General features: G+C 37.9%; 1 protein-coding gene across 7 annotated transcripts in view; it reads left to right on the forward strand.

Annotated features, from left to right (window-relative positions):
* SBF2 (SET binding factor 2) overlaps window positions 1–25,975 on the forward strand; it is a 231,008-nt gene that overhangs the window by 175,779 nt on the left and 29,254 nt on the right. For 4 of the 7 annotated variants that reach the window (XM_054275684.1, XM_054275687.1, XM_054275685.1 and 1 more), the window contains exons 18-29: window positions 5,322–5,492; window positions 6,365–6,621; window positions 7,856–8,028; window positions 8,288–8,361; window positions 8,737–8,932; window positions 9,576–9,703; window positions 11,886–12,061; window positions 12,966–13,111; window positions 16,840–17,038; window positions 18,707–18,903; window positions 22,906–23,043; window positions 23,961–24,056. In XM_054275684.1, the coding sequence (XP_054131659.1) occupies window positions 5,322–5,492; window positions 6,365–6,621; window positions 7,856–8,028; window positions 8,288–8,361; window positions 8,737–8,932; window positions 9,576–9,703; window positions 11,886–12,061; window positions 12,966–13,111; window positions 16,840–17,038; window positions 18,707–18,903; window positions 22,906–23,043; window positions 23,961–24,056 (1,951 nt within the window). The remainder of the gene's footprint in view (window positions 1–5,321; window positions 5,493–6,364; window positions 6,622–7,855; window positions 8,029–8,287; window positions 8,362–8,736; window positions 8,933–9,575; window positions 9,704–11,885; window positions 12,062–12,965; window positions 13,112–16,839; window positions 17,039–18,706; window positions 18,904–22,905; window positions 23,044–23,960; window positions 24,057–25,975) is intronic. The other 3 variants (XM_054275689.1, XM_054275691.1, XM_054275690.1) reach the window with 1 other exon arrangement.

Raw genomic sequence — 25,975 nt, forward strand, 5'->3', positions numbered from 1 at the left:
TGAGTAATTAGATGGTTAAGTGACTTTTGCCAGAAAATGTATACAGTAAATAAAGCTCCATCCAGAATTACATCCCATTTTTGCAAAATTCTAGAATTCTATTGCCCTCTGCTGGTTTAGTGTACCTGGCTGTGATTTGGTAGCACTGAATTATGAGTGAATTGACCTTCCTTTTATTTTTCATGCTGAAATAATAGTATATAAACAGTGTAATGGACCACTTTACTACTCATTTTATTTTAAAATAGAAGTCAATCTTGGGTCTGGCTTCGTGGCAGGAGAGGGGGCAAATTGTTTTCTTTTTTGTTGCCGGGATTTTCAGGTTGGAGACAAAACTCATTTTAGTATTTCACCGTTTTTTTCTGAAGCAGTAAAATAGAAATCAACAGAAGCTTTGCAGCTCTTCCTTCATGCTTTTATGACATTTCCTCACATTTGTGTGCATGATATGTGTGGGTATAATTTTATACTTTAGACCAAATAGGAAAGCCATCCATTGAATTGAATTTTTTGACTGATGTTATCCATGCAGCGCAGAGTTAAAAACATATTGATAAACAATTATGCTTGTTGGAGTATGTGTGTGTAATGGCTTTAAAGTGAGAGAGGGTAGAATTAGAATAGATAATAAGAATAAATTGTTAATTGCAAGGGTGATGAGATGTGAAGGAAGGTTGCCCAGAGAAGCTGTGGCTGCCCCATCCCTGGGAGTGTTCCAGGCCAGGATGGATGGGGCTCTGAGCTACCTGGGAGAGTGGAGGTGTCACTGCCCATGGAAGGGCTGTTGGAACTGGATAATCTTCAAGGCAAGCCATCCTGTGGTTCTGTGCCACACACTCTGTGCTGCAGTGGGATCTGCAGGTGGGATGTAGATAAGGCTCTGTCCTGCTGGTCACTCAGTGAGGGCTGATCCTGGGGAAAACTTTGAAGTTTTTTGGCTTAGCACGATGTGTGTGGGCACAGCATGGATGTGCCTGCAGGGCTGGCTGGTGGAACATGTTAACATGCAGAATTTGGTTTGCATCTCTTGGGCAGGGATGGCTGCAGTAACTGGTACCTGCTGCTGGTGTGCAATAGGTGCTGACTGCATGTTTATCTAAGCAGGGACAGGGACAGGGAGCAGCTCTTTAAATTAGCAGTGCACTGTGTCCTGATGACCTCTAAGCCTGCAGATTCCAGGCATAAGTGCACCCAGTAGAGGAGAGAAGGAGCTTGGGCATGCAAAGGTGCTGCAGTGGCTTCCTCAGAGGGGTCAGATGGTGACCACAGCCAGTGATTCCTCCAGGATCTGAGGAGGAAGCTCCTCTTTGCCTTCAGCAGCACCCTCCTTCTCACTTGTTCTGCTGCATTTTCTCAGCTGATTATCCTAATCAATAATTCAGGCTGTCAGTTGGAGACAGAAAGACACTTTATTTCTGTAGTAAACTGGATTTCTTCAAAAAACTGTGCACTGTTGAGTTTGCCCCTTCATTTCCATAAGTGAGACAAAAGAACAGTTAGGGACTTGGGGTTTTATTCTTTTTGATTTGAAAACCACTCTTCCACTTCACAATCAATAGCTGGATGCTCTGCTTTGCTATAATAAACTTCCTTCTTTCAGCTTTTGTGGTGTAAAGGGCAGTAACTGCTGAGTGACCAGCACAACACATGCTTTTCTTTATCTGAAACAAGCAATCTAGATAATTTAATGTTACAGAGACATTCTTTGAGGGCCCGGACCCCACATCAAGTTTGAGAGTCTTGGAACTGTTGCATGTTTCTTTCTGAGTTGCAAATATCATTTTCACAGTCAGGAGTATCCAGTGTAGGGAAACAGGAAAAAAATTCTAGGCAGGTGTTACCCAGTACCTCTCAGTAAGGTGGAAATAATGGCAAGATAATTACTGAATTCAGGAAGTTGCCTGTGTTGTCTTACATAGCAAGTCCAAAACCTACTTTGTGTTCTCACAAACTGTAGTATGTAATTCATTATTTTGATAGGGGTAAGGTCTGTTTCATACAGAATTTGGGAAGGGAGCATTTGGGGGTTTTAAGTTTCATTAATCTGTTTAAAGGACTCGGTGTCCTTTGCAGAAGTTAACTGATTTTCTGCTGGTTGTTACAATTTACACCTCAATACTCTTTCTGTCGTACTGACAGCTTTAGAATAAGGACTTCATCAGTTCAGAACTATTTTTATTATTTTCTTCTGGAGTCTCTTTTAAGCTCTCAGTCTCTAAATCTTCCCTTACAAGTAGGAAATTCTTTTTCTGCCTCCTGCATTCATCCTGTCTGGCAGGAGTGAGTTACTGGGACAGAGGGAGAGCACAAATATCAGTGTTATTTAGCTGCCCTGTGGAGAGCTAGGTGAAGATATGTTTTATATATGTAGTATTTCATGATGGAAAACCCCAAACTACTGTTCTACTTCAACTGGAGAAATTCTGAGCAAATTCTTTTGAGTGCAGCAGTAAACATTGGGGCCCTTTTGATGTTTTAGGTGTTTCCATTCTAGGGAAATGGGCTGACTAAGCACTCTCAGCATAGAAAATATAGACACTGCAAACTTCATGGAATGCTTATGTTTGTACCAAGAGTATTTTTAGTCCATGGGTTTAGGCTGCACAGGAACAACATTGTGCTTCTTGAGGTTGGTATTGTTACTGCTTTTTTTACAAACAAACTAACCCAAACAAGCAGAGAATCCAAAGTGATTTTGCCCAAAATAACTGGCAGAGCCAGGAACTGCAAGTCCTGATTTTGATTCTGTGCTCTGGCCACTATCAGGTTTTGCCATTTGTTTCAACACATGCAGGTGATGAGAAGGATAATATTTATGATCACTGAGCTTTTTTTGATGTGTTTTCTTTCATGCTTTTGTAAATAAACTTTTTTTATTTGGTCTAGGAGTTATTGTCAGTGTTGATTTATGTTATTATATGTGAACATAAATCTCCATTGTTTAAAAATTATGTTTTGTACATGACTGTTCATGGTTTTAAATTATGAGCACAGGAAGAGCTTCTAAAAGCTCCTCAGCTTTCCTGTCATATTTGTCCCCATGTGAAAATAATTTATCTCATTTTTATTTCTTTAGACCCTATTTTAGGAGTTTAAACTTCCTTTTGAGTTTGTGTCAAAGATCTCCCCTTTTCTACCCAGTTTACCCTATTAGCTGATGTGGGTTGAGTCATCAAAGGCAACTGAAGATGTTGATAGCCAACTCACTCTTTGTGTGCATTTACTGCACAAATTGACATGAGTTAACCCTACCAACTAGCTAGGCTTGAGCAGACTTTTTATTTCCTTTCTCCTCTTGTTTTTCTTTTCCCTTTTTCTTCTCTTTCTTTTCCCCTTTTACCTTCCCCCTCTTCTTGACATTCATATGCCCTTTTTGCAAACCTGTTGTGACTGGGAAGTGCCAGTGAAAAAAACAAATAATAAATCAAAGTAAAAGTCATGATATGGCTTTAGCACTCACCTTTGCTTTTAAGCTATGCTGTCCATGTTTTTATTCCATGATTTACCCATCATCCCTATTCCTCTGTAACACAGTTTTGTGCATCTGGATTTTGAGGTAGGTCAGTGATTGGGCCAGATCAGTTTGTGCCCCTGTGATGTGTCTTTTGTATGATTAGGTTTTTTCAAGGGAATGTCCAGCAGTCCCTACAAAGAGGAGTAGGACACTGTTTGTGCTGACCTGTTCTGGGATTTAGCAGCTGGATCAGGCTTGGGAGATCAGTTATCATTTCCTGTGATCTGCCATAAGCTGCACCGCAACTGAAACTTAGGCATGTGGTAACCAAACCAGATATCTGCTCTCTCTGTCTGCATTGAATAAACAAAGTCACATTGAACATTATTTGAATAGGTGTAGATTTCTTAACAGGTTACCAAGAAATTTTGATTAAATTGTTTATGATCAAATTAAAATGATACTGCTCACTTTTAGATGGCTAAGCACAAGAAGGCACTTCAGTGGGGTAAATTCTATTAGCATGCCACATAGCCTTTCCTCAGATACAGAATTTTCCAGAACCTTTGATAGGGAATAAGTACATGGCACATGATCAGGACTTTCAGTTCATGCTGTGCTTGGAGGAGCCTAGTGAGGAAAACACAGTTTGAAGAATTGCAAAACCAGAAATCTGTAAACCAGACTGCAAAATTTTTGGTTGTAATTTCCTGCCCTTCCATTTGAATGCCCAAGTGCCAGCCAGGGAAATATTGTAAGTACTGTCTGTTCTGTGCAATTCTACAATTACAAATATTAAATGGAGTCGTATTCATGCTCTCCAGGAAAGTAGTTCAGAACATAATCACGACAGTTATATCTAAGTTCTAGATGTTGTGTGGTTCAGGTAATGGGTAGTATTGTGGGTAAAAACCATTAAATGAGGCACCCAGTAATGTACTTTATTACTTTATTCTTCAGGTCTACTGCAGAAATAATAGTAAGCACAAATTCAGATTACCTGCTTCTTTGCTACATGCAGTATACAAGACATTGTTTTGTAGCCTTAGTTTTTTAAAAAGTAAGAATATGATGAAAGATTTCATTATTTGGGTCATTGAAATAAATTTCCTTTCTTTGTATGTTGTTATCAAGAATATTAAACAACTCTCTGGGAGACTAGTGCAACCTGAATAAATAGATGTACTTGAAAAAAATGGTTCATTCATAATGACTAATGCTGTAACAATTCTGGGTTTGTTTGAGACTTTACAGTGATCCAGACCCTTGTGACTTCAAAGAACATACTCAAATTAGCACTCTTTCAGGAACTGGATTTGGGTCATTCAGTTCAGTAAATAACACTGAAGATAACGATTTATCTCATCTTCTGCTGTTGCAACAAATGCAAATTATCGGAAGGACTCAGCTGACACTCAATTTAAATTTCATTGCTACAGCTCTAAACAAAATGAGACATCATTTTCATCTGTTTGAATACTGATTTCTGTGTTGTACAACTAGGTTATTAAAAATACTGGGGTTTCTTGGCAAGGAAGATGTTTTATATTACAAAGGTGTTCTGTACTGTTATCACAAAGTTCTTACCTCAGTTCTCATTTTTCTATTCTGAATCAAGAAGACTATGCCTGGCACTGGCATTAGACTTGTATACAACCTTCCTGTGTGATAATTTCTTGAATGGCACTAAAGTTGAGATAATTTCTCTAGGCCATATTGCAGTACAAAAGTTGATATATTTCATATTTCAGTCTGTACTACTAATCATATATATACACATATGTGTGGGTCAGTTCTGAAGTCATAGCCTTTAAAAAAATTGAACAATAGGACTGATTTGTCAACTTTGCACATTTTTTGCTTTCAGAAATTAGCACCTGGGGTTAGTCAGTTTGCTTACACCTGTGTACAAGATCATCCTATCTGGACTAACCAGCAGTTCTGGGAAACAACCTTCTATAGCAACGTGCAGAATCAAGTTCGCTCCCTCTACCTTACAGCCAAAGATGATAACCATGCAGTGCAGTTGAAACAAAAGGTAGGAGACACTATTAAAATATCAAAGTAATATTTTTATTCACATATTAATTGTCTCCTCGTTTACAGAGAGTTAAGTTATGGTTTTTCTTTCATTTCCTCCTGCATTACACAGTATACAATAACATGAGAAATAAAAGAAATTTACATTTATCTGCAAAGCATTATAATTTGATGTTAGCTCAGCTTAGTGTGGAAAAAGCATTTGCAAGATACCTAGTCATTCATTAATGTAACATCAGGCTTTAGGTCACTAATATCAGCTGCCAGATTCCTTTATTCTGCTTTAACTGTGTGCCATCTACCTAGTTTGCTTCAAGCTAATGCTAGAATTGGACTCCAACATATAAAAACATGAAAGTTTCAGCTGGTCTGGAAGCTATTTATATAAAAGCTTCCCTCACCTGAACATCCTAGGAATTTGGAGAATATTGCCAACATCTAGGCATGAGCTGCATGTTATTTCTCAATCTGATTTATGCTTGTTCTTATTTGAGCTAAGTGGATAAGCTGAGGAGAGCAGCTGTGTTAAAATCACTTAAAATCAATAAACCACTCTGAAGAAACATGGAAGATTGGATGGCATAAAAAAGACCTTAAAAGCAATGATGTTATTTAGATCTGCCCACTTTGTGCTACTGGTGCATTTCAGTAAACTGCTCTCAAACCTCAGTTCCCATAACCATAACTCTCCTTAAAATCTGTTGAGGGTAGTTATTTGCTCTTTTTTAAATTAATATATAATTTAAATAACTGAAAAAGTTTAATTAGGAATGTAAAAAGTAAAGCTTTGGCGAAGCATTGGGGTTTTTTTTTTGTTGTAGCTTTATCTTTTCTTCTATGTATTTATATTTCTTTCTCTGTGTCTTCTAGGAGAAACCTCCTGCAGACCAGGAGAAGACAGCAATGGACCTGGCTGCTGAGCAGCTGAGGTTATGGCCAACCCTTAATAAACAGACACAGCAGGAGCTGGTCCAGAATGAGGAAAGCACAGTTTTCAGCCAGGCCATTCATTTTGCCAACCTCATGGTCTACCTGCTGGTACCCCTGGATACAAGTAAAAACAAGCTGCTGAGGACATCAGCCACTGGGGACTGGGAGAGTGGCAGCAACAGCATTGTCACAAACAGGTGGGTGCCCAAGGCCAGGCTCATCCAGCAGGATGGGCCACAGCTTGCACAATGGCTGTATTCTAAATACCAGAGTGTTTCAGCATCTTCACTTCCTTTCAAGTTCAGTAGTTGAGTAGAAGTCTAAGATGATTCCTCTCAAATAACAGAATTTTGTCTGGAGTGATTCCATTTAAAGGAACATTGTATTGTCCCAGTAAGAATTTTTAATCTAGTAATGCAGATGTTGAAGACAAACATGGGGTTTGGTGAGAAAGAAAACAGCAGCCCCAAACCCACTCTGTTAGTTTTTATATAACTTGAAAAACCACTGTGTGAACCTAAAATCAAGACAGCATTTGTATAGCATCTATAAAATCATCATTCTGTGCAACAGCTGCAAAGGAGGAAAGGCACTGAGGTCACAAAAAGCAAGAGGACTAAACCACAATGGCAAAGGTTAAATTACTAAGGAAGCAGTAGGAGTATAACACCAGTTCCATTCATTCCCTAACATGCAAATCCAGGACATTTCATAACAAGTCTTCCTCCCTCTCTGTTTATTGTCTTCATTATCACCTCTCTGTACAAATTCTCACTTGATAAAATTATAGAACACTATGTGAGTACATTGGCATCAAGTAAAAGACTATCAGGATGAAGCTCCCCATGGAGTTACTAATTTCTGCTGACTACACACCTCTAATCTCAGGCATTAGGCTGTGCTCAGTAGACTGCTTGTGGTGTATGTTGCAATCTATGAATTTGGCCCCAAATATTATTATGGGAGGCATTTTTAGCTATTCAAAGTACATCTCCCACTGACTTGCTTGCTTATCTAACGCACAAAAAATTTTCCTTATGATCTTTTTAGCTTTTGATTGCTTTGCTCTGTAACCTAAATATACAATTAATGATCTTCTCTATATAACTGGATATTTGCTTACCACGGGTTGCAAATACTTTACTTGACTTTATGAAGGGAAAACATAGACCTCACTTCCAAAAAGCTGTTTTTTCTTTTCTGGGCCTATCTGTGCTGAACTCATGGAGAGAAAATTGTCCAATGTCATCATTCATGAAGTTTTGGCAATGAAAGTACAATGTAATTGTGGTACCACCATATGCTTTCTGCAAGGTTTGTGAATTGTAATTAGGAAAAACTCACACAGATTGTCAGTGTCTGTTCAAGTGTCACGTGTGCATCCCCAGCTGAATTGTTCACACTTGTTACTGCTTTTATTTGTGCCCTTAGCATTGCAGGCAGCGTTGCAGAGAGTTATGACACTGAGAGTGGGTTTGAGGACTCAGAGAACAATGATGTTGCAAACGCTGTCGTGCGCTTCATCACCAGATTTATTGACAAGGTCTGCACAGAAAGTGGGGTCACACAGGATCACATCAAGGGTCTGCACTGCATGATACCAGGTAGGAATTGTCACAAAGAGGTGCTTTATAGTCTTTTTTTCTTTTCCTGATTAAACAAATGGACTTTCTAATTTGAGTTACCTTCAGATAAGTTAGAGTGTTAGATTTCTTTTCCAGACTGTAATTGCTGTTGAATATCAGATAATTATTTCCTTGATATCAAAATCTGAGAATTTCAGAATTATCAGAGTTTTAATTACTGGGCAGCTTTCTCTTTCCCATTGTGTGAGACTACATTAGTGGTTATCTTGCTTTTCAGGCATTGTAGCAATGCACATAGAGACTCTGGAGGCTGTCCATCGTGAGAGTAGGAGGCTTCCACCAATACAGAAGGCAAGTGTTATGAAACATATTTGTATTCTTTACAAGTAGTAGAATCATTAAATCTTGTCATCTTTTTTTTCCTCACATAATGTTATGAGGAAATATCAAAACATTAAAAGAAAATTTCCACTAGTGATAAATAAAGTGCTTGGCTTTGGTCTCATGAAATATGAAACTAGTAGAGCCAGACTTCTGATCATAAACAAGCTGTTGCATGCCCACTGCTTTTTGTGACCCATTTCTCTTCCCTGAGTCCAAACTCCATCTCCCTTCTTTGGACTAAGTGTCATAACAATTTTGTTTTTAGGCTTTTAAAGCCAAATATTATTGCTAGCCTGAGGTATAACACTGATTTATACTTACACTTCCATTTATTTGCATCAGCCCAAAATTCTACGGCCAACTTTACTGCCAGGAGAAGAATTTGTTTGTGAAGGTCTCCGTGTGCTGCTGGATCCTGATGGCAGAGAGGAAGCCACAGGAGGACTGCTTGGAGGGCCTCATATCCTCCCTGCTGAAGGAGCTTTGTTCCTTACCACTTACAGAATTATTTTTAAAGGCACTCCTCATGATCAGCTGGGTAAGAAAATCCAGTGGTAATTGTGGTCCTTCAGATAGGCAGGATTTTGAGCTGGCCTGTCCACCTATTCAAGCATCAACATCATTAAACAGTTTTTTTCAGACACTGGAAGCAAGTGAAAGGAAAAATATTCATGAGTTGGTATTCTACCTAAAATTATTGCTTGGAAATAACAGTATTTTCTTGATATGTCAGCTCTTCTGAATGATATTTTTTCATAGTTTAGCAATTGCTATTTCTAAGCAGATTGTCAGAAGTATTAAAGTGGAAAATTCATGGTCATATGTAAAGATATCAAGTATATAATTTCTGTTTATAAGTTATATATTGCATTATGAAATCTGAACAAACTTGAAATTGTTTCTTTACCCCCTGCCAACCTCAGTTTTGGTGGTGCATTTCCATTATGTAGAAAAACTCAGAAGGAAGGAGAATATTTTTCTAATCATCACAGCTGAAATAGAGTAGAAATTCAGATTACAAATGGCGCTTTAGGAATTTGCCAACTTTTCGGGTATTTTGCCTGAAATTGATCCTGTACCATCATGTTCATGTTGCTTTGTACTCATTCACCCTTGTTTATTCCAGTGACAGTGTGAGCAGAGGTTGTGTGCTCTGACAAGTGTCTGTGTTGTATCCTCAGTTGGGGAGCAGACCGTGATCCGGAGCTTCCCCATCGCCTCCATGACCAAGGAGAAGAAGATCAGCATCCAGAACCAGCTGCAGCAGAGCATGCAGGAAGGGCTGCAGATCAGTTCAGCCACTTTTCAGGTAAAAGGAAGTTTTGTGAAAATTTATGTGGCTGCAGGCAGCTCAGAATATTTATGAGCAGCACTTTGCCCTGGTATTTGTGAGGTCAATAGACAAGGCAGAACTCATAGAAACCCTGGCATTTCTTGGCCCTCTTGGTATTTAGAGAGGGTTGCTATTTTCACATTGGATTTCTTTCACTGCTTTCCTCACCTATTTTGGAACCAGAAAAGAGCTGGTTTTGGTCCAGAATCCCTGCATGTAAGTAGAGGCCTAGGGAAAACCTGCTTCCTCTGTCCTCCAGCTACATGGAATCAATATGGCAAAGCTCTGAGTGTTGCTTTCTCCTCAAGGTTTGTCACTTCACCAGCTTTCATTAAGATCCATGGCAGAAAGTCCTGGAATGTTGCACAGGGAAGCTGCACTTCCAGGAATTTTTAGGGTAGAACCAATGAGCCTTTATCTGACAGGCACAGATCCTGGAATTTTCTGTAGGATCCCCATCAGTGTGTTCAGCAGAAGTGTGTATTGCAATTGATAGAAATGAACTGGTAAGAATTGATAGAGATGAACTGATAAAAATTAGGAATCCTGCAGTCTTTCCTGACTTTTCCTTCTTGGTTTTGATCTTAAGTGTGGTCAAACACTGAGAGATCAGAAGCTGCAAGCAAGGAATTCTGTATCATGGACTGAAAGTAGACTGCAGTGCTGAAGATATGAAATGCTTTGCTGGGTTGAGTGACTGCAGAAGCGTATTTTCATTGAGATCAATAACTCCAACATTTGAAACCATAACAAAACAGCATTTTACTAATTCCTTACAATAATGAGCATCATTTAGCTAATCATCCTTCAGTATCCTCTTCAAAAACACAAAATTAGGAATGCCAATGAGTAAAACAAGCAAGAAAAAAGTTGTTCTTGTGGACTTTTGAGAGGACTTTTATTTTCCAGAAATCTTTTTACCAGAATACTTAGCATGCTTCAATGATGTGATAAATACAGACACAGCTCAGTGTTTTCAGAGCTGGACTCGGGTCAAACATCATCTTTGCTTTTGTTTAGCATAGTTTTGTATTAGGTTATGTGAACAAAAACAAGCCACAAACAGTTTATTCCCTGTCCCCCATGTAACAGCCAGGGTTCAACACAGGGGATGAAATAGCCCCTCCCCTTTGTTTATTAATTATGATTTTCAGATGGGTTTGTGTGCAGCTATGCTCTTTGGTATCTTTAAAACTTCAGATCTGTGTAACCCCGAAAGACTGAAGGGCTCCTTTCAAGGAGGTCCTAGAACAACAGAGCCATTAGTCATTTGGAAAGTATTTACAAAACAAGTGAAATTGGAAAAGCAAGGATGAAATCCACCTACTAGATGGCAAGCAAAGGAATTTAAAAGGTGTCTAGGTATGTGCTCAGAAACAGAGCTCTAGGATATTTCTTTGTTTGTTTTCTCCGCATTCTTAGAGTTCTTTTGGGCCTTTTTATGGATTCCGTATTTTCTGTCTCTTATTTGTTTTCCCTGAATTGTTGACTTGCTTTCAGCAGAGGATGATTGGATGGGATTTCCCCCCCCCCCCAGAACCTTTCAAAAAAGCATTTTTAGTCAAGTGGATGGATCAGTGTTGAATAGCAGAAGGTTATTTCCTTTTTAAGGAGCAGATTTCACTATCACCTTTTTTTACTAGCAATTTTCTATACTTTGCAAGGTGAGGCCAAAATTGGAACATCTTAGTAATAGAAATATAATGATTGTGACATATGAATGCTGAAATTGCTGGCTTGCTGAGTCTTTGAAGTCCATTACCAGCCTCAGTTCCCAGTGTAGGGGCAGAGCTGGCAGACTATTTCCCAGCTAAGCTGTCCCATGTGACCAGAATTTGAACTGCTGTAGATGTCTTAGTGCCAGCACTACAACTTGGATTTACCAAAATATTTTGTATTTGATCTTATGAGAATTCCAGATGCTGCCTAGTGAAGATACCTTAGTATTAGGACATAAATTTAAAAAAGGAAATAAAAAATTCTTAAAATGTGTAATAGCTGTCAAAATAAATGAGACATATGTACATGTATTTGTATTTTCTGAAGGCATAATACCGTGAAAGTATGGGAATTTTGCTACTGTACTTTAGAATCTTTCAATTTCTGAAATTCTCAGATTGTTTTCCAGTTTCTAACATGTCATGTCTTTAATACACAGTTAATTAAAGTAGCATTTGATGAAGAAGTCAGTCCTGAAGTGGTGGAAATATTTAAGAAACAGCTGATGAAGTTCCGTTACCCTCAGTCCATCTTCAGCACTTTTGCCTTTGCAGCTGGGCAAACAGCACCACAGATAATTCTCCCCAAACAGAAAGAAAAGAACACTTCATTCCGGTACAGCCTTTCTTCCTTTCCTTTCTTTTCCTACTGATGTTCTTGTCTTGTGTTATCCAAATGCACTGAACAACAATGCACAAGTGGAGATCATGTCAAAATAAGTGATTGCTAGTTTGCATCTCTTTGTATATCCTGAGTAACAAATAGATTGGTAGGGTACAGATATTTATATGGCATAGGAATTATATTCTTGATCTAAACTTCTGGCTGCAGTAGATTTGGATGAGCACCTTATTGCATTTTGAAACACACAAAATAGAAGTAGCATCTTGAGCTCTGCAACCTCAACATGGAAAGAAGATTAATTGTGTATTACTTTATAATTAGTAGCCTAGCCACTTAAAGCTTGATGAGAATTAGGATTGATTTCACCCTATGCATTTGCTCTACTGGTTTTTAATTTAGAGTTTGAGCTTTGGGTCCTCTTTCGAATTTTATGTTCCACGTTAATTTTATTGGACCAGCTGCATCATTGGTCTATTCCAGAGTGGTGGCTCCTGTGATTCTCTGTTAATTAGTGCATTGTTGACACAGGAAATAGAATCCCAAGCTAGTCATGAAATCCTAAAACTTAAAGGTAATTTCTATCTTTCCTGCCTTTACTTTGGCAACTTTCTAGATTTATCACATTACTAGCAAAATAAAAAAACCTAAAGAAAGATGACCTCTTTAATGATGATATTCATTACCAGTAGAAAAAAGGACACAAATCTATCTTAAAGTAATACAATTTTTGTTTAAAAATTAACATAGGAAGCAATTTTTCTGAGGTTTATAGTTGTTGTATTAAGTGAAAGACGATTAAATCCATTTTATTTGCGTTCCTTCTAGAAATCTGTAAATGCTATCAGGCAGAATCAGATGAGTGTTTCCAAATGCTTTTGTTGTTTTGGATTTACAGTACCTTCTCCAAAAGCATTGTGAAGGGAGCAAAACGTGCTGGGAAGATGACAATTGGGCGCCAGTACTTGCTGAAGAAGAAAACAGGAACCATAGTGGAGGAGAGAGGGAATCGGTCTGGCTGGAATGAAGAGGATGATATCTCTGGTAAGAGTGAGACTTCTCTGTCCATGTTGATTAATAAATCTGTCCTGTCATGCTTCCATTCTCATACTGAATGAGAAATGCCTTCAACAAGAAATTGAAGGGTTTTCCTAGACAGGAAAGAGAAGGGTTTCAAATCTTTGCATTTAATGAGTGTTTTCTTTTGCAATGAGAAGAGGAAGTTGACTTAATTCAGTGATACAGAAAAATACTAGATTGTTTTTTAATTATCAAATTATTTAGATATGATATCTTTTAGATCATTTTACATCATGCTAATGGAGATGAAACAGTACAGAAGCATGCTGCAGCTTTCATTTATCTCTATACATCTGACACCTGCAGCTAGGTCTGTGATGAGGAAGCAGTAACTGGTGAGGTGCAAGAGTGAGTAAATTCGAGACTTTTGTGGATGTGGAACTGACAAATGATTTCTGAAAGCAGCAGAATTCGTTACTACTGAAAATACCACTTCCCATATTTTTGGTTGAAATTATTTTGGGGTAGAAGGTAGAAAGAGGTTTGGGCACTTGGTGCAGTTTGTGTGGTGGTGTGGAGTTTGACTTTCCCCAAAAAGCCTCTTCTCCTAAATGCTGTTTGGCGATCCTTATCTGGACCACTGCTAATTTATAACAAACCACTAGAGGGAACCAGATTCTCCTGTACATAAACAGGTGTTGTTTTGTCAAAGCATTCTTTCTTTAAAAAAAACATAGCCATCTCAGATAATGAAGTGTTCTTCAAACACTGATAATTTCTGCCAAACATCAAACAAGCTGAATTTTGCTGTTGAATGTTTGGTCACTGAGCAAGGCAACTCATGTGACTTTAGGAACAGATGTATGAGAGCTGTCTAAAGCAGGAATGAAGACTCTGTTCTCTCTGAAATGGAAGAAAGCCATTTCAGGCAAGCTTAAAAATACTATTTCTCTTCTTTCATTCCAGATAAAGTGATGAGAAATAGGCAAAAAGAAAGCTTTGGAAAACACAGAGTGTCTTTAGAGGGCTGAAAAATTATGTTCTTAATTGAATTTCCATCATCTTCCTGAAGTGCTGAGTTAGAATGTGCTCTGATGTTGCATGTTCTTTGGATCAGAAACAATTCTGCAGGCTGGACCTGGGTGATTTTGGGGTGGTTTTGTGTCCTTCACCCAGAGACACCAAGCACAATCATACCTGTGTATTCACAATCTCTTGATGATGATGAACTTTGGAGAGCTTTTGCATTGCTGATACACAAAACAATAATATTCTTCCATGAACACAGGTTCTATATAAGATAAGTGACAGTCACTTTTTTCCTTCCCTAAAAAAAAATCTAAAATTACAACTTGTGAGTCTCTAGGCCTGCTGCTCTCCAGGTGTCTAGGCTGGGAAGGTGTTAAGGTGACCAAAGGCTGAGTTTGCTGCTCTCTCCATGCAGCACTGGCACATCAGGGCAGGGAGCTGTCAGCAGCAGTGGCTCTGCTCCAGACAGAGAGCACAGGCAGCAATCACTGTGATTCCTTTGGTATTGACTGCTGCGGCTTTGGCTTTGGTTCTGACTTGTTTGCAAGTCTCAGAAACTGAAGTATAGGAAACTATGCACCTCTGCCAACAGTGAACTATCTACAGCAAGTGATGCACTTAAAAAGGAATTGTTAAAGATAGGGCTGGAAGGAACTTCATGAGATCAAGTAGTCCAACCCTCTGCCCCAAGGCAAGATCAACATACTTCATCTGTTCCTCATAGGTGTTTGCCTGACTTCGTAAAAGCTTTCAAAGGTGAAGGTTCCACAACTCTAGGCAGCTTATACCAATACTGAAACCATCGTTAATGCTGGAGAAAACAGGCAATGCAGGACTAAAGATCCTCTTGCTTCAATTTAAACCCTTCATTTCTTACTCTGCCACTGTATACAGATAGAAGAGATGATTCCACTCATTCTGATTGCAATGCATGATGTATTTATGATCTATTGTAGTATTTTTCTGTTATCTTCTCAATGTTAAATCTGTGCACTTCTTTCAGTTCTTTGTTTATTAGTCTTGACGGACTTCTGATCCTCTTCATTGCTCTCTTCTCAGGCTTCTTTAGGTAGTCCACATCTAACTTGATTTTGAAAACTGGGCACAGTACTGTAGTTATGAGTTGTTGCCAATGAACATCTGATTTCCCTCAAACTCCTCCTCATCTCTTTGTTTTCAGAGTTTAGAATATCTCAATCATTAGTAAATTCTTTTTCTTATAGTGGTCATATGGGTGTGTTCAATAAAACAAGAGACTGTGAAACCTTCTCTTGAAAGCAGTCATATCTCAAGAACAGTAAGACAGAGGGATTATTCCTCAGTTTTTCAAAATCAAATAAATCATGTTAAACTTGAGGCAGCAAAATGTCTTAATCTCCCTCTTCAGCTTAAGGACATGAATAGGAGCTCTTATGTTTAGCTTTTTATGCACAGGAGAATGTTTTGCCAAGTCTGATCACCAATGTACCTGCTTTCATGGGAGAAAAATCCATTTAGGAAAAAATACTTCACAAAATGCACCCTCATCTTGAGTTACTTATAGCTTTCCATTCAAAACTGTTAAATACCAAGATTTTGTATGACCCAAAAGAATTATTTCTAAAGCTCATTTAAAATTGTTTCTCGTTAGTGCACTTCATACTTCAGATGATGTGTGACTTTTTCTTACCATGACAAATATGAAAAAAGAGGAAAAAGAGGGGAGATCCACAGTGTTCAACTTTATTATTTAGATCAAATAAAGATTTTTTTTTTTCTTTAGCTGAAAGGGCAAATAAAATTTTTCATTTAGCTTTTATGCTTAAGATGCACAGAAAAAAATCATAGAGGTGCAACTTCTGTAAATTCTGATTGTTGTCTACTGCCAGTAAAATGTTAATTATAGCATAATTTTTATTTTCTAAATAACTTTGAATTCCAGTTTTATGAAGTCCTGTTTTAAGTTTGAATCCTCTTACAGTTTTCAGGGCCTCATCCATGAAGAAATAGGTCTCATATGCACATATTTCAATGCTTGAGGTGGTAGCAAGTAACTGATACATGCTGTGAGCAGTAAATCTGCTCTCAGAACTATCTGGAAATGGTTGAAAGTGTCACTAATAGGCAGGTGGCAGGTTTTGTACAAAGACCTTGCTTGACTTGAATTTCAGAGTAGTTTGAACTTGTGACATAGTTTTTCATCTCTTGTGGTTGGAGTTTTTTCTGCTTTGGAAAGGGCAGCTGATATGCACGGCTGAAGAAAGCTGCTGCCTGACACTGAAACTGAGACATTCAGAACCCAACAGTCATCTCTTGTGAAATTACAACACTGAAACATTTAAAGCCGTAAAAAGATTGTTACCTCTTCTGAAGATAGCTAAAAAAAAAAAAAAAATTGTGTAGTTCACTTTTATCTTGAATGTGTAATGATTCTGTAAAGAAATTGTAAACTGGTAAAGAAAGATTATCTGTCTTTAGTTCAAATGAATATGTGAATAACTTTCTCTAGGATTTTAGCCAGAGAGATGTTAGTCATGCCAGCCACAAGCACAGTAGGTAACTTGCTGCTGTAGTCAGGTTTGCTGACTAAAATACTGTTTTAGTGTTTATAAATTCAGTAAGCTGTGGTTTGCATGTCCTGTGCCTTGCCGTTCATCACTGAGAGCAGCACAAACTTGTTTGCAATAAAGTAGGATTGTTTGCTGTCTAACTGCTGGCCTCCCCAGGAAGATTATTCCCTTTAGTTTCAGATGACAGTGAGCTGCACACCAGTGGTACCCTGAAAGCATCAGAAAAATCAACCATGGAGCAGTTAGTGGAAAGAGCCTGCTTCAGGGACTATCAGCGTTTGGGGCTGGGCACCATCAGCACCAACTCCTCTCGCTCCAAAACAGAATACTTGAGAATAACTGCACTGAACAGGATGTATTCCCTTTGCAGGAGGTGAGTTTGTCAATTCACTGAAGTAGCTGAAACTAGAGACTCATGTATGTATAGCTGCACTAGTATCTGCATTATATCCGTATTTGCATTTAGCATCTCTTCTGTTCCTAAATAAAAAAGCAAGCATCAGAAGCAATTCTAAATAACTAATTCCTTAAAATTAAATAATATGTGTTAGAGTTCACTTCATGAAAGTATTTACTTTCAAAGTTTGTCATGTGCTGAAAGTCACATGCTGTGTTTTAGCGCATCAGTGTTACCGAGTCCTTTCTTTTTGTTGGGAAAGCTGATGTAGTTTGCTGACACTGCCCACAAAAATTCCTTTTAATACAAAAGCCTATCTGCATGAGTCATATCTGAAGACATTTGCATTCTCTAGAGCCAGTTTAGGCTGGTCATTGCTTTCATTATGGACAATGGAATTGCCAGGAGGAAGGACACAGAAGAAAAATATTAGATCCTTTCTTGTTTCTGACTTATCTGGAGTACTGGTTTTGTTAAGTCACCATGGAGTACAAGGCAGATGAAGGCATGAAATCTGTCCATTTCCATTATGCTTTGAACATCATGCAGACAACCCTTTCCTCCCCTAAAACCATGAGTTTTTAATACTCTCTAGGCTTTTTTTGAAAATATAACTAGTATCTGAAAGAATTACAAGTCTCAGTATATAAATGCTTACCTACTGCTGTATTACTGTGGTTGCTGTGTAGACTGTAAATAGTATGTACATTTATTTTGTCTGAGGGCAGTTGAATAAATGTCCAAGAATTGAATTTGCAGAAATAGTGTACACTGTAGAGCGAATAAAAGTTATCTACTAAGCAGTTATCTAGTAACAGCTGTTTCTTGTTCCTCATCTTAGTTTCTTCATAACACATGAAATTGGAAATTAAGTTGATTTTTTATTTTTTGGAGGCAATAGAAAATCATATTTCATATTGTTTGAATTCTTCTTTCGCTAACATGAGCAAAACTACCATCTTGCTTTGTTTTCTATCTTTAAAGTATTATATCAGTGAATTTTCTAATCTCTCACTGCACTGCAGTGTTTTAACAGAACACAAAAATGCAGTGTCAAGCACTGTGTTCCAAGGACTCCAACTGTAAAATTTAAATATATTTTTCCATAAACGAAAGACTATTGTTTTCATTGTGATACTTTAGGCAGTCTAACATTCTTTCCTTTCAATTCTCATATTTCATATACAATTGTCAAAATGGAACTACTGCCTCATTTGTGTACCTCAAAATTGTGTTTTTTGTCATGCCTAAAAATACGGCTTCATGATAGTGATAGATAAGAGATGTGCTAAGAAGAAAAATACTTCCAAGTAAAATGTAACCTTAAATGGAAAGTGATTAGTAATGAGAGTCTTACAAATTTTTCATAATTCAATTTCTATTTAAAATGCAGTTTGCTTAATGTATTTGCTAGGCTTGGACTAAAAACTACTTTAAAAATAAAAGTAATTCTAACAGTTAAAGTGTATTTCATTAAGACTTAAAGTGTTATTCATTAAGTTCATTACGACACTTAAAGTGAATTTCATTAAGACGTGTTTTCAGCTTGTAATTTTAGCAATTTTATTTTTATTGCTGAGCATTTTGCAAGCAATTTTAATTGTTTAATTATTTTATTTTTTTTCCCCTTTGCTGTCCGTGCAGCTACCCTGGGCTGCTGGTGGTGCCTCAGTCCGTGCAGGACAGCAGCCTGCAGAGGGTGGCTCGCTGCTACCGCCACAACCGCCTGCCCGTGGTGTGCTGGAAGAACACCAAGAACAGCACTCTGCTCCTCAGGTCTGGGGGCTTCCATGGCAAAAGTGTGGTGGGCCTCTTCAAATCCCAGAACACACATCCCACGGGTGAGTTGGTGCAGCCAGGCTCTCTGTAGAAGGAATTCCATGTGGAAAATCAGTGATTCGATTGAACCAAAAGTCCCAGGGTGTAAGTGGTTATCTGGTGTTATCAGTTACTCTGTGTCAAAATCCTGAATGGTATGAAAGCAGTTAAAAATTTTGAATGAATAATTTAGGGATTGGACCAACACAAGATGTATCAGAATAGGTAGTTTTTCAGAAGGAGGTAACATTAATTTTGGGAATAACATTTGTTGACTTTCATCATTCACAGGCAGTGTTTAGGATACTTCTGACTGCCTGGATTTCCATCTCATGCTAATAGCTTTTTTAGAGTTAAACTCATGCCAAGAATGAGTCAGTATTTTCTTTAATCAAATTGATAGTTGTTTAGAAATTATTCCAGAATTAGGCCATAATTTTTCTTTTTGGAGGAAAAGGAAATGTGAGGTCGGATTGGAGTACCAGAAACTCATTAAAGTATCAAAGAGATTCTTATGTCCTGTTTATGTTTGCATTTCTCCCCAGTAATGGCTAAAAGGCAAGTAAAAGTTTTCACTCTATTCAAGTGTGTTCTGTAGAATTTTTCAAAACCTGTAAGAAGCATACTGTACACTTATGTACAAGTGCCATAAAAGTAATTTGAGGATTATGATTTAAATATTTTTTACATAGTCCTCCATAATTTTTCCTTCACAGAATACCTTTATGAAAACCATGTCTTTCTTACTTTTAAGAGCAATTTTATCAGATTATATTGAGGTTTTGTGTGTGTCAAATGCATCTTTAAAATCTCAGTATTTCAAAGATATTAGAAAAATGTTTTTAATGTTAGACAGTATCTGGATTGACTGTTAAGGCTAATTTGTGAATCATTAATCATCTGCTGAATATTCATTGCCATTACACTGATTGAATGTATCTTTTCAGTGTTTTGTGGGAACATTTTTTTAGTTGTGGTGATGAGCAATGAAGGGAATGAACTGAAATTTATATAATGTGGTTTTTTTGAAAGGATTAATAAAATGAACCAGTGAAGTACCACCAATAGTTGACAGCAGCTGCCAAAGCTAATGGCTACACCAGTTTTTCCACATCCTTATGGTGTGAATCCCAGGCAGGGCAATTCAAATGTTAGTCTTCAACTGATTTAATTCTGATTGTCCTGGCTGAAATACAGATGAGGCATCTTTAACTTGGTACAAATAGAGAATAAATTGAAAAAAATACTTTTTTTGAGACTATTGCAGGAATAGTCTCAAAATTATGTAAAGACAAACACTTTGATGTTTTCTGTAGTAGTTTTCTGATGGCTTCTTTTCTCAATTTTATATAAAGTCTATATAATTCTAACTTAATTTTATATAAGTCTATATTTCATATAGACTTTCATATTGCCATTGCCATATGTCCACCAGAATATTATGGAGTAGATAAATGGATTGACAATATCTGTGTCTGACAGATACTTGCTTTTGGATTCACTGCTCCTTTTAAGTGTGAAGAAGATGGAGATTTCCCTCAGGAAGGAAAATGGAGAATATTTCTAGGGTGTTTATCTTACTTTTAATGGAGTTGAAGCTTGAAACAAAAGTGATCAGCAAAAGTGGCTGTACAGAGCTGCCTCAGCACGAGTTGTGTGCAGTGAAGGGAAGTCTATAATGGAAAATGCATTGTGAAGCAAACTAAGAGGACAAAGAGAATCTGAAGTTAAATTCAAGCTGACAAATTCATTCTGTCCTAAATAGGAGTGGATTTTTATTGGTCAGTTCTGGGTTGATACAGAGAAACAAGGGGGGCCTGCTGGAACTTGGTGAACATTTTTGTGATTTCCTGTTACGTGGTGTGTTACGCAAGTTTTCAGAGCATGGTTGGAGGTCAGTGTGTTATATAAGAAGCACAGAACATAGTTTTTGAGAAATTATGCACTTAATTGTATTTTCTAATGTCTATCCAAAAAAAAGATTATTAACAGATGTTCAGATATGAGATGGAGAGTATATAGGTCTTTTGAAATGTTCCTTTCAAACCTTCAAGTTGATTTCTGAATTACTTTGACCTCTCTGGGAATTCTGTTCCAGTGTACTGTACTTCTAAATAAGACATTCTACACCTAAATTAGCATTTATTGGTCAGCTACCCTATGGAAAGAACATCTATGTATCTTAGATGTAGTAACACCACCCAAGAGAGCAGTTATCTTGGTTCAGGCTCAATTATTGATTGTATTAGGACTTGTAAGATAAAGATGGAGCAACCTGTGACCAGGCATATAAAGTACATATTAGCAATGCAGGACTAAGCAATGCATTTCTTTCCTGAGACAAATCCAAAATTGAATGAGATAAAATTGCTACCAGGATCTCCATCCCCCATCTTTTGTTAAATCCATGTTTCTGTGGTGACCTTCCCATGGGATACAACACATGAAAGGTGGTGATTTCATGGAAATCCCAGTTCATTGCTGGTAGGGGGCAATGCTTTGAGTCACCTCTGTATGCTGCTGTGATGGGATGAGTTGTGCTGAGGATGAAGGGACAGATTTTCCATCTCTAAACCATCACAAGGACATTTTTGCCCTCAGTTTTTAATTCTGGTATCTGCTTGGTCCAATGACAGACTTTGATGTAAGTCAAGCTGTTTTCTAAAACACACACAATACTCTTCACAAAATAAACCTTTGTAAGTGCAAGTGGTATAGACATTATCCTTTCATTTAGACAGCTCATTTCTTTTAATTTAACTAAATTGTTAAGACCTAAATTGACTTTTTGTTGTATTATTTCAAGAGCTAGGGGACCCAGAGATCATTCCAGTAGATTTCAGGATGTGTAAATCCTGCTTAGGAGTAGAAGAGAAAATAATGTTCCTGCTCAGCTTTTTCCACTTGCTCAGAAAGAAACAGCATGATATATCCTGAAGGAAACATCATCACTTCCTAATTGTACTTTCAATTCAGATACTAATTTCTATCTTGAAATTTCTTTTGCCACCTCCAGCTAATTACCTAACTGTCGATTAGTCTCCAGCATAGAATCTGATTGGATGATCATTGGAGAAAACTATTTACAAATTACCATTGTGTTTTGTCAAAATGTGCTCAATCAAATCCTTTGACTCTGTCTCTTATTCCAAATGTTGGGTCTTGTGAGCAAGACACCAAGTCCTGATTTAAGCAGCTGTGAAACTTTTGCCCTACAGTAAGTCCAAAGATGGCTGCAATAAACTGGAATTCCAAAAATTTTGTTTGGTATTTGAAAAAACAAAACAAACTGACTCATCGACACTGAACACTATTTTGTCATCATGCTATGGCCCAGGACCTGAGCTTCATCTCCTTTCCTTGGGTCCTTGCACCTGGGCACAATGGGTGGAGTTTATAGTTGGGATCCCACAATGGTTGGGATTATTTGTTTTTCTCTTTTTTGCGGGTTTTTGGGATCCCACAATGGTTGGCATTATTTGTTTTCCTTATTTTTGAGGGTTCTGTGTTTTGTTAATGGTTTCTTAACTTTTTAATGGGCACAGTATCCCAAGGAACCTCCAAGTACAGGTAAGTAACCTTTTATAGAATGAGAAAGAACTGATTGAGTATGGTTTTGACTTACTTTTGTTAAAGAAAGATTTCTGTCTGTTCTCTGCACATTTTGCTGACAAGCAGCACAAACCTTAGAAATGTTACTTTTTGTTTGGAGAGTGAAGGAAAAGCTGCATGATCTTTGCTCAGTTTGTGCTGATGTTATGGCTAGTGATGAATGGTTTAAGCAGTGACCATGAGGTGAAAGTTTCAGAAGTTCAGCTTTGTGTGGAATGCAGGAGAGCACTGCTGGATCCTGCTGTGCAGGCAGGTGATGAACAGCTTGTCATCAAAGGAGAGGCTTATTGAACCTTTGACAGACAAACCAGGACATTTCCAATGCTCTGCTTTACACAGTAAGCCTTTTATTCTGTGTATTTACAAATTGTATTTTTCTGTTTTAATGCATTCCATTCTCCTTGTGACTCTAGCCCCCACTTCTCTAGAATCTTCAAGCAGTATAGAGCAGGAGAAATACCTGCAAGCCTTGCTGAATGTGATATCCGTCCACTGCAAAAGGAATGGCAGTAACACCCTCACTGTCAGCCCCACCATTGCTCTGTCTCCAGGTAAAACTCCTCTGCACAGTGCTTTTCTCTGATTTAGTGATAGTTCGTATGAATTCTGTTGTTTCTATGTTGTTAGGCTTTCCAGGTAGCCTGTTCGCTCTTAGTTTCAGTGAATATGTTTTCTCTGTGTAAAGGATGTTTATAATCTTTCCTGAAATACTTTCAGTATTAATCTGGCAGTAAATTATTTTATAACTAATGAAGTATAAACTGCATATTGAATAAAAGACTACCAAATTTAAAAGGATGCAAAATCTGCTTTATTTTATCTAATGAGGCAAAATCTGCTCTGTTTTGTATAATGAGTAAGTATGAGGTTGCAAGATCAGAACAGATGACACTGTTTAGCTTCAGCAGCAATGGAAGGCATAGAGGCCTCTTTATGCTTTACCTACTCATAATAGGTTTCTACCAATGTAATTCCCAAATAGAGCTCTTTTTGCAGTGAAAACTCTTTCAAAAGACACTATTTGAGTTATGCTTAGGTGGAGCCATGAAGAAATTAATCCATGTTTTATTTCAGTTATTTTATGATGAAACCTGGTGAGGTTTAGGAGAGGGTAACCCCAACGTGTCAGGAAGGACTGTGTGACTTGAAATTGTGTCTGTCTTGTCTTACTCAGTTGTAATTGGCCTAATACTGCCAAACAGTGGCTTTTCTTGTAAAGTAACACCATCCCAAAGTGTGCGTGCTTTGCTTCATTTATTGTAAAATATGTTGATTGCTTAGCTGTATCTAACACCTCCATACTGTTGCCAATGTACACATTTGTGTTAAAAACTAAATCTAAAGTACAAAATTGGCAAGAATCAGCTGTATTGGGTGAAAAAGGGCATTTAGTCAGTCATATTAAGTATTAGTCTGGTTAACACTGTAGCTTTTTTTAATCTTCTGTTCTTTTTTTGGCTGACTTTAGGCACTGAAACGAGGGCTTCAAGAATGTCCACTGTGTTAAAGCAGGTAGTGCCAGGACATTTGGATGTAAATCTATCCAATAGCTTTTCTCGAGGAGGTTAGTAAGACTAGCTCAAAGTCTATTATTTGAAGTAATAAATGATGAAAACTGTTAATGAAATAAAAATAATTATACTCTTTATTGATTCGTTGCTCTGTGAAATGAAACAGCAAAACAGAAATTAGATTGGCCTCAGTCCACAATATTGTCTAATTTCTGTTCAAATCTTTTACTTATGCATTGAAATGAAGTTGGTTTCGTGTTGGAATTAGTGAAAAATTAAGCAGTCAGATAGGGATTATGTTTCTAAATAATTTGGGATTCATCCATATTTTTAATTTGTCTATGTATGGCCTGAAAATGGATATTTTTATATAAGAATTCTATAGACTTTAGAATCTGCAATTACAAATCATTCCAATATGTGTCTGAAGCTTTGCTGATGCTTTCCAACATTACAAATAATCTGTGAACAGTTTTACTCTAAGTAGTAGGGACTTATGTGGCCAGGTGTTGTAGGCAGGGAGATACAGCGCATTTTTTGGAAATAGTTATTCCTAGATACAGGGGCTCATCAGTGCCATTTCTACAAGAACATTTCTTTCTGTTAAGGGGATTCCATCTACTTCTACACCTTTAGTCCAATGAAGTTATGATTTTTTTTATGTGCAACATGTACATAAATTAGTGCAACAATTTCTTAAATGTAGGTTTGTTAAAATAGGGATGAATCTATTCCATAAAAGAGAGCATTTTATATTTGATTTATTACCTTTCAGCCATGAAGGCTCCTTCAACAGCTATTTCTAAGAATCTAAATGCTGTTTTTCTTCTCTTTTGATACTTTTAGCATCTGAAATTAGTTAGGTTTACATTGATCTGCTAAGGTTCATTGCAACCTAAATTTTCTTGTGGGATGCAAGACCTACAGCTCATATGGGGAAGGATGAAAATATTTTGTTGAGGAAAAAAATCCAGAAGAGGTGGGATGGATTATGGAAATGAAGGAAGGAATAACAGAGAGGGAGGGAGAAAGGAGAATGCTCAGGGATGTGTAGGGAAGTGATGTGAGAGTTGTAGCAGAAGGGAAGAGAGGAGGGGCAGGAGAGGACATGGGAATCACCAAAGACTGGGGGATTTTCGTGAATCACAGGAATTCTGTGCATTTTCATTAATCACAGTCAAGGCATATTTCTTATGTGAGAGTTTTATGTTCTGTGCTCTCTGTGCTGTTCCTGAGCTGTAGCTGAATAAAGCAGGTGATGTGGGTGAGCAGGGCAGGAGGCAGTGGGGTGAATGAATGGGGCTGTGCCCAGCCTGGCTGAGCCCTGCAGCCCTGGCAGTGCTGCCAGCAGAGCTTTGCTCCTGCCCCATCCCCTTGTGCAGCCCAGGGTGCTGAGGGGCAGGGAAGGGCTGCAGATAAGCCAGGGAAGGCTCTCTGGGTGCTGGGTGGAAGCTGTCCTTTGAAGATAAAGGGGTTACTGAGATAACTGCTGCTGGTTTCTAGGATTAGAGCTCGTGCTAAGTGTGATGGGATGAGTTTGTTGCTACTCAAAGAAGAAAAAAGGAGCCTGAAGGCACAATGAGGTCACAGCCATGGTGTTTTGTTGGACAGTGGAGTCCCTTGGCTGGATTTCTGCAGTAATCAGGAGGAGGGCAGGGAAGTTATCTGGTGTCTTGCTGGATCTCTGCCACACCTGCCCTGTGTGTCTGAAAGGTGTCTGCTCACAGTTCAGCAGACACAGGAGGACTTTGCAGAACCATGAGAATGTTTGACAAGTACAGTGGGAGCCTGGGGAAGGTGAGAAGTTGACAGGGGAAGAGGGAACAGGGAAAGGGAATGTCTCCCTGCAGAGACGTAAACACTGGGGGGTTTTAGATTAGCTGACACAATTCTTCTAAAAGAAATTAAAAAATACACAGAGTATATAAAATCACTAAAATTGTTCTCAAATCCATTATCACAAAGTTCCTCA

The sequence above is a fragment of the Melozone crissalis genome, unplaced genomic scaffold (genome assembly GCF_028551555.1).
Source record: "Melozone crissalis strain CALT ecotype California unplaced genomic scaffold, PUWL_Pcris_2 ptg000018l_1, whole genome shotgun sequence".
Lineage (NCBI taxonomy): Eukaryota > Metazoa > Chordata > Aves > Passeriformes > Passerellidae > Melozone > Melozone crissalis.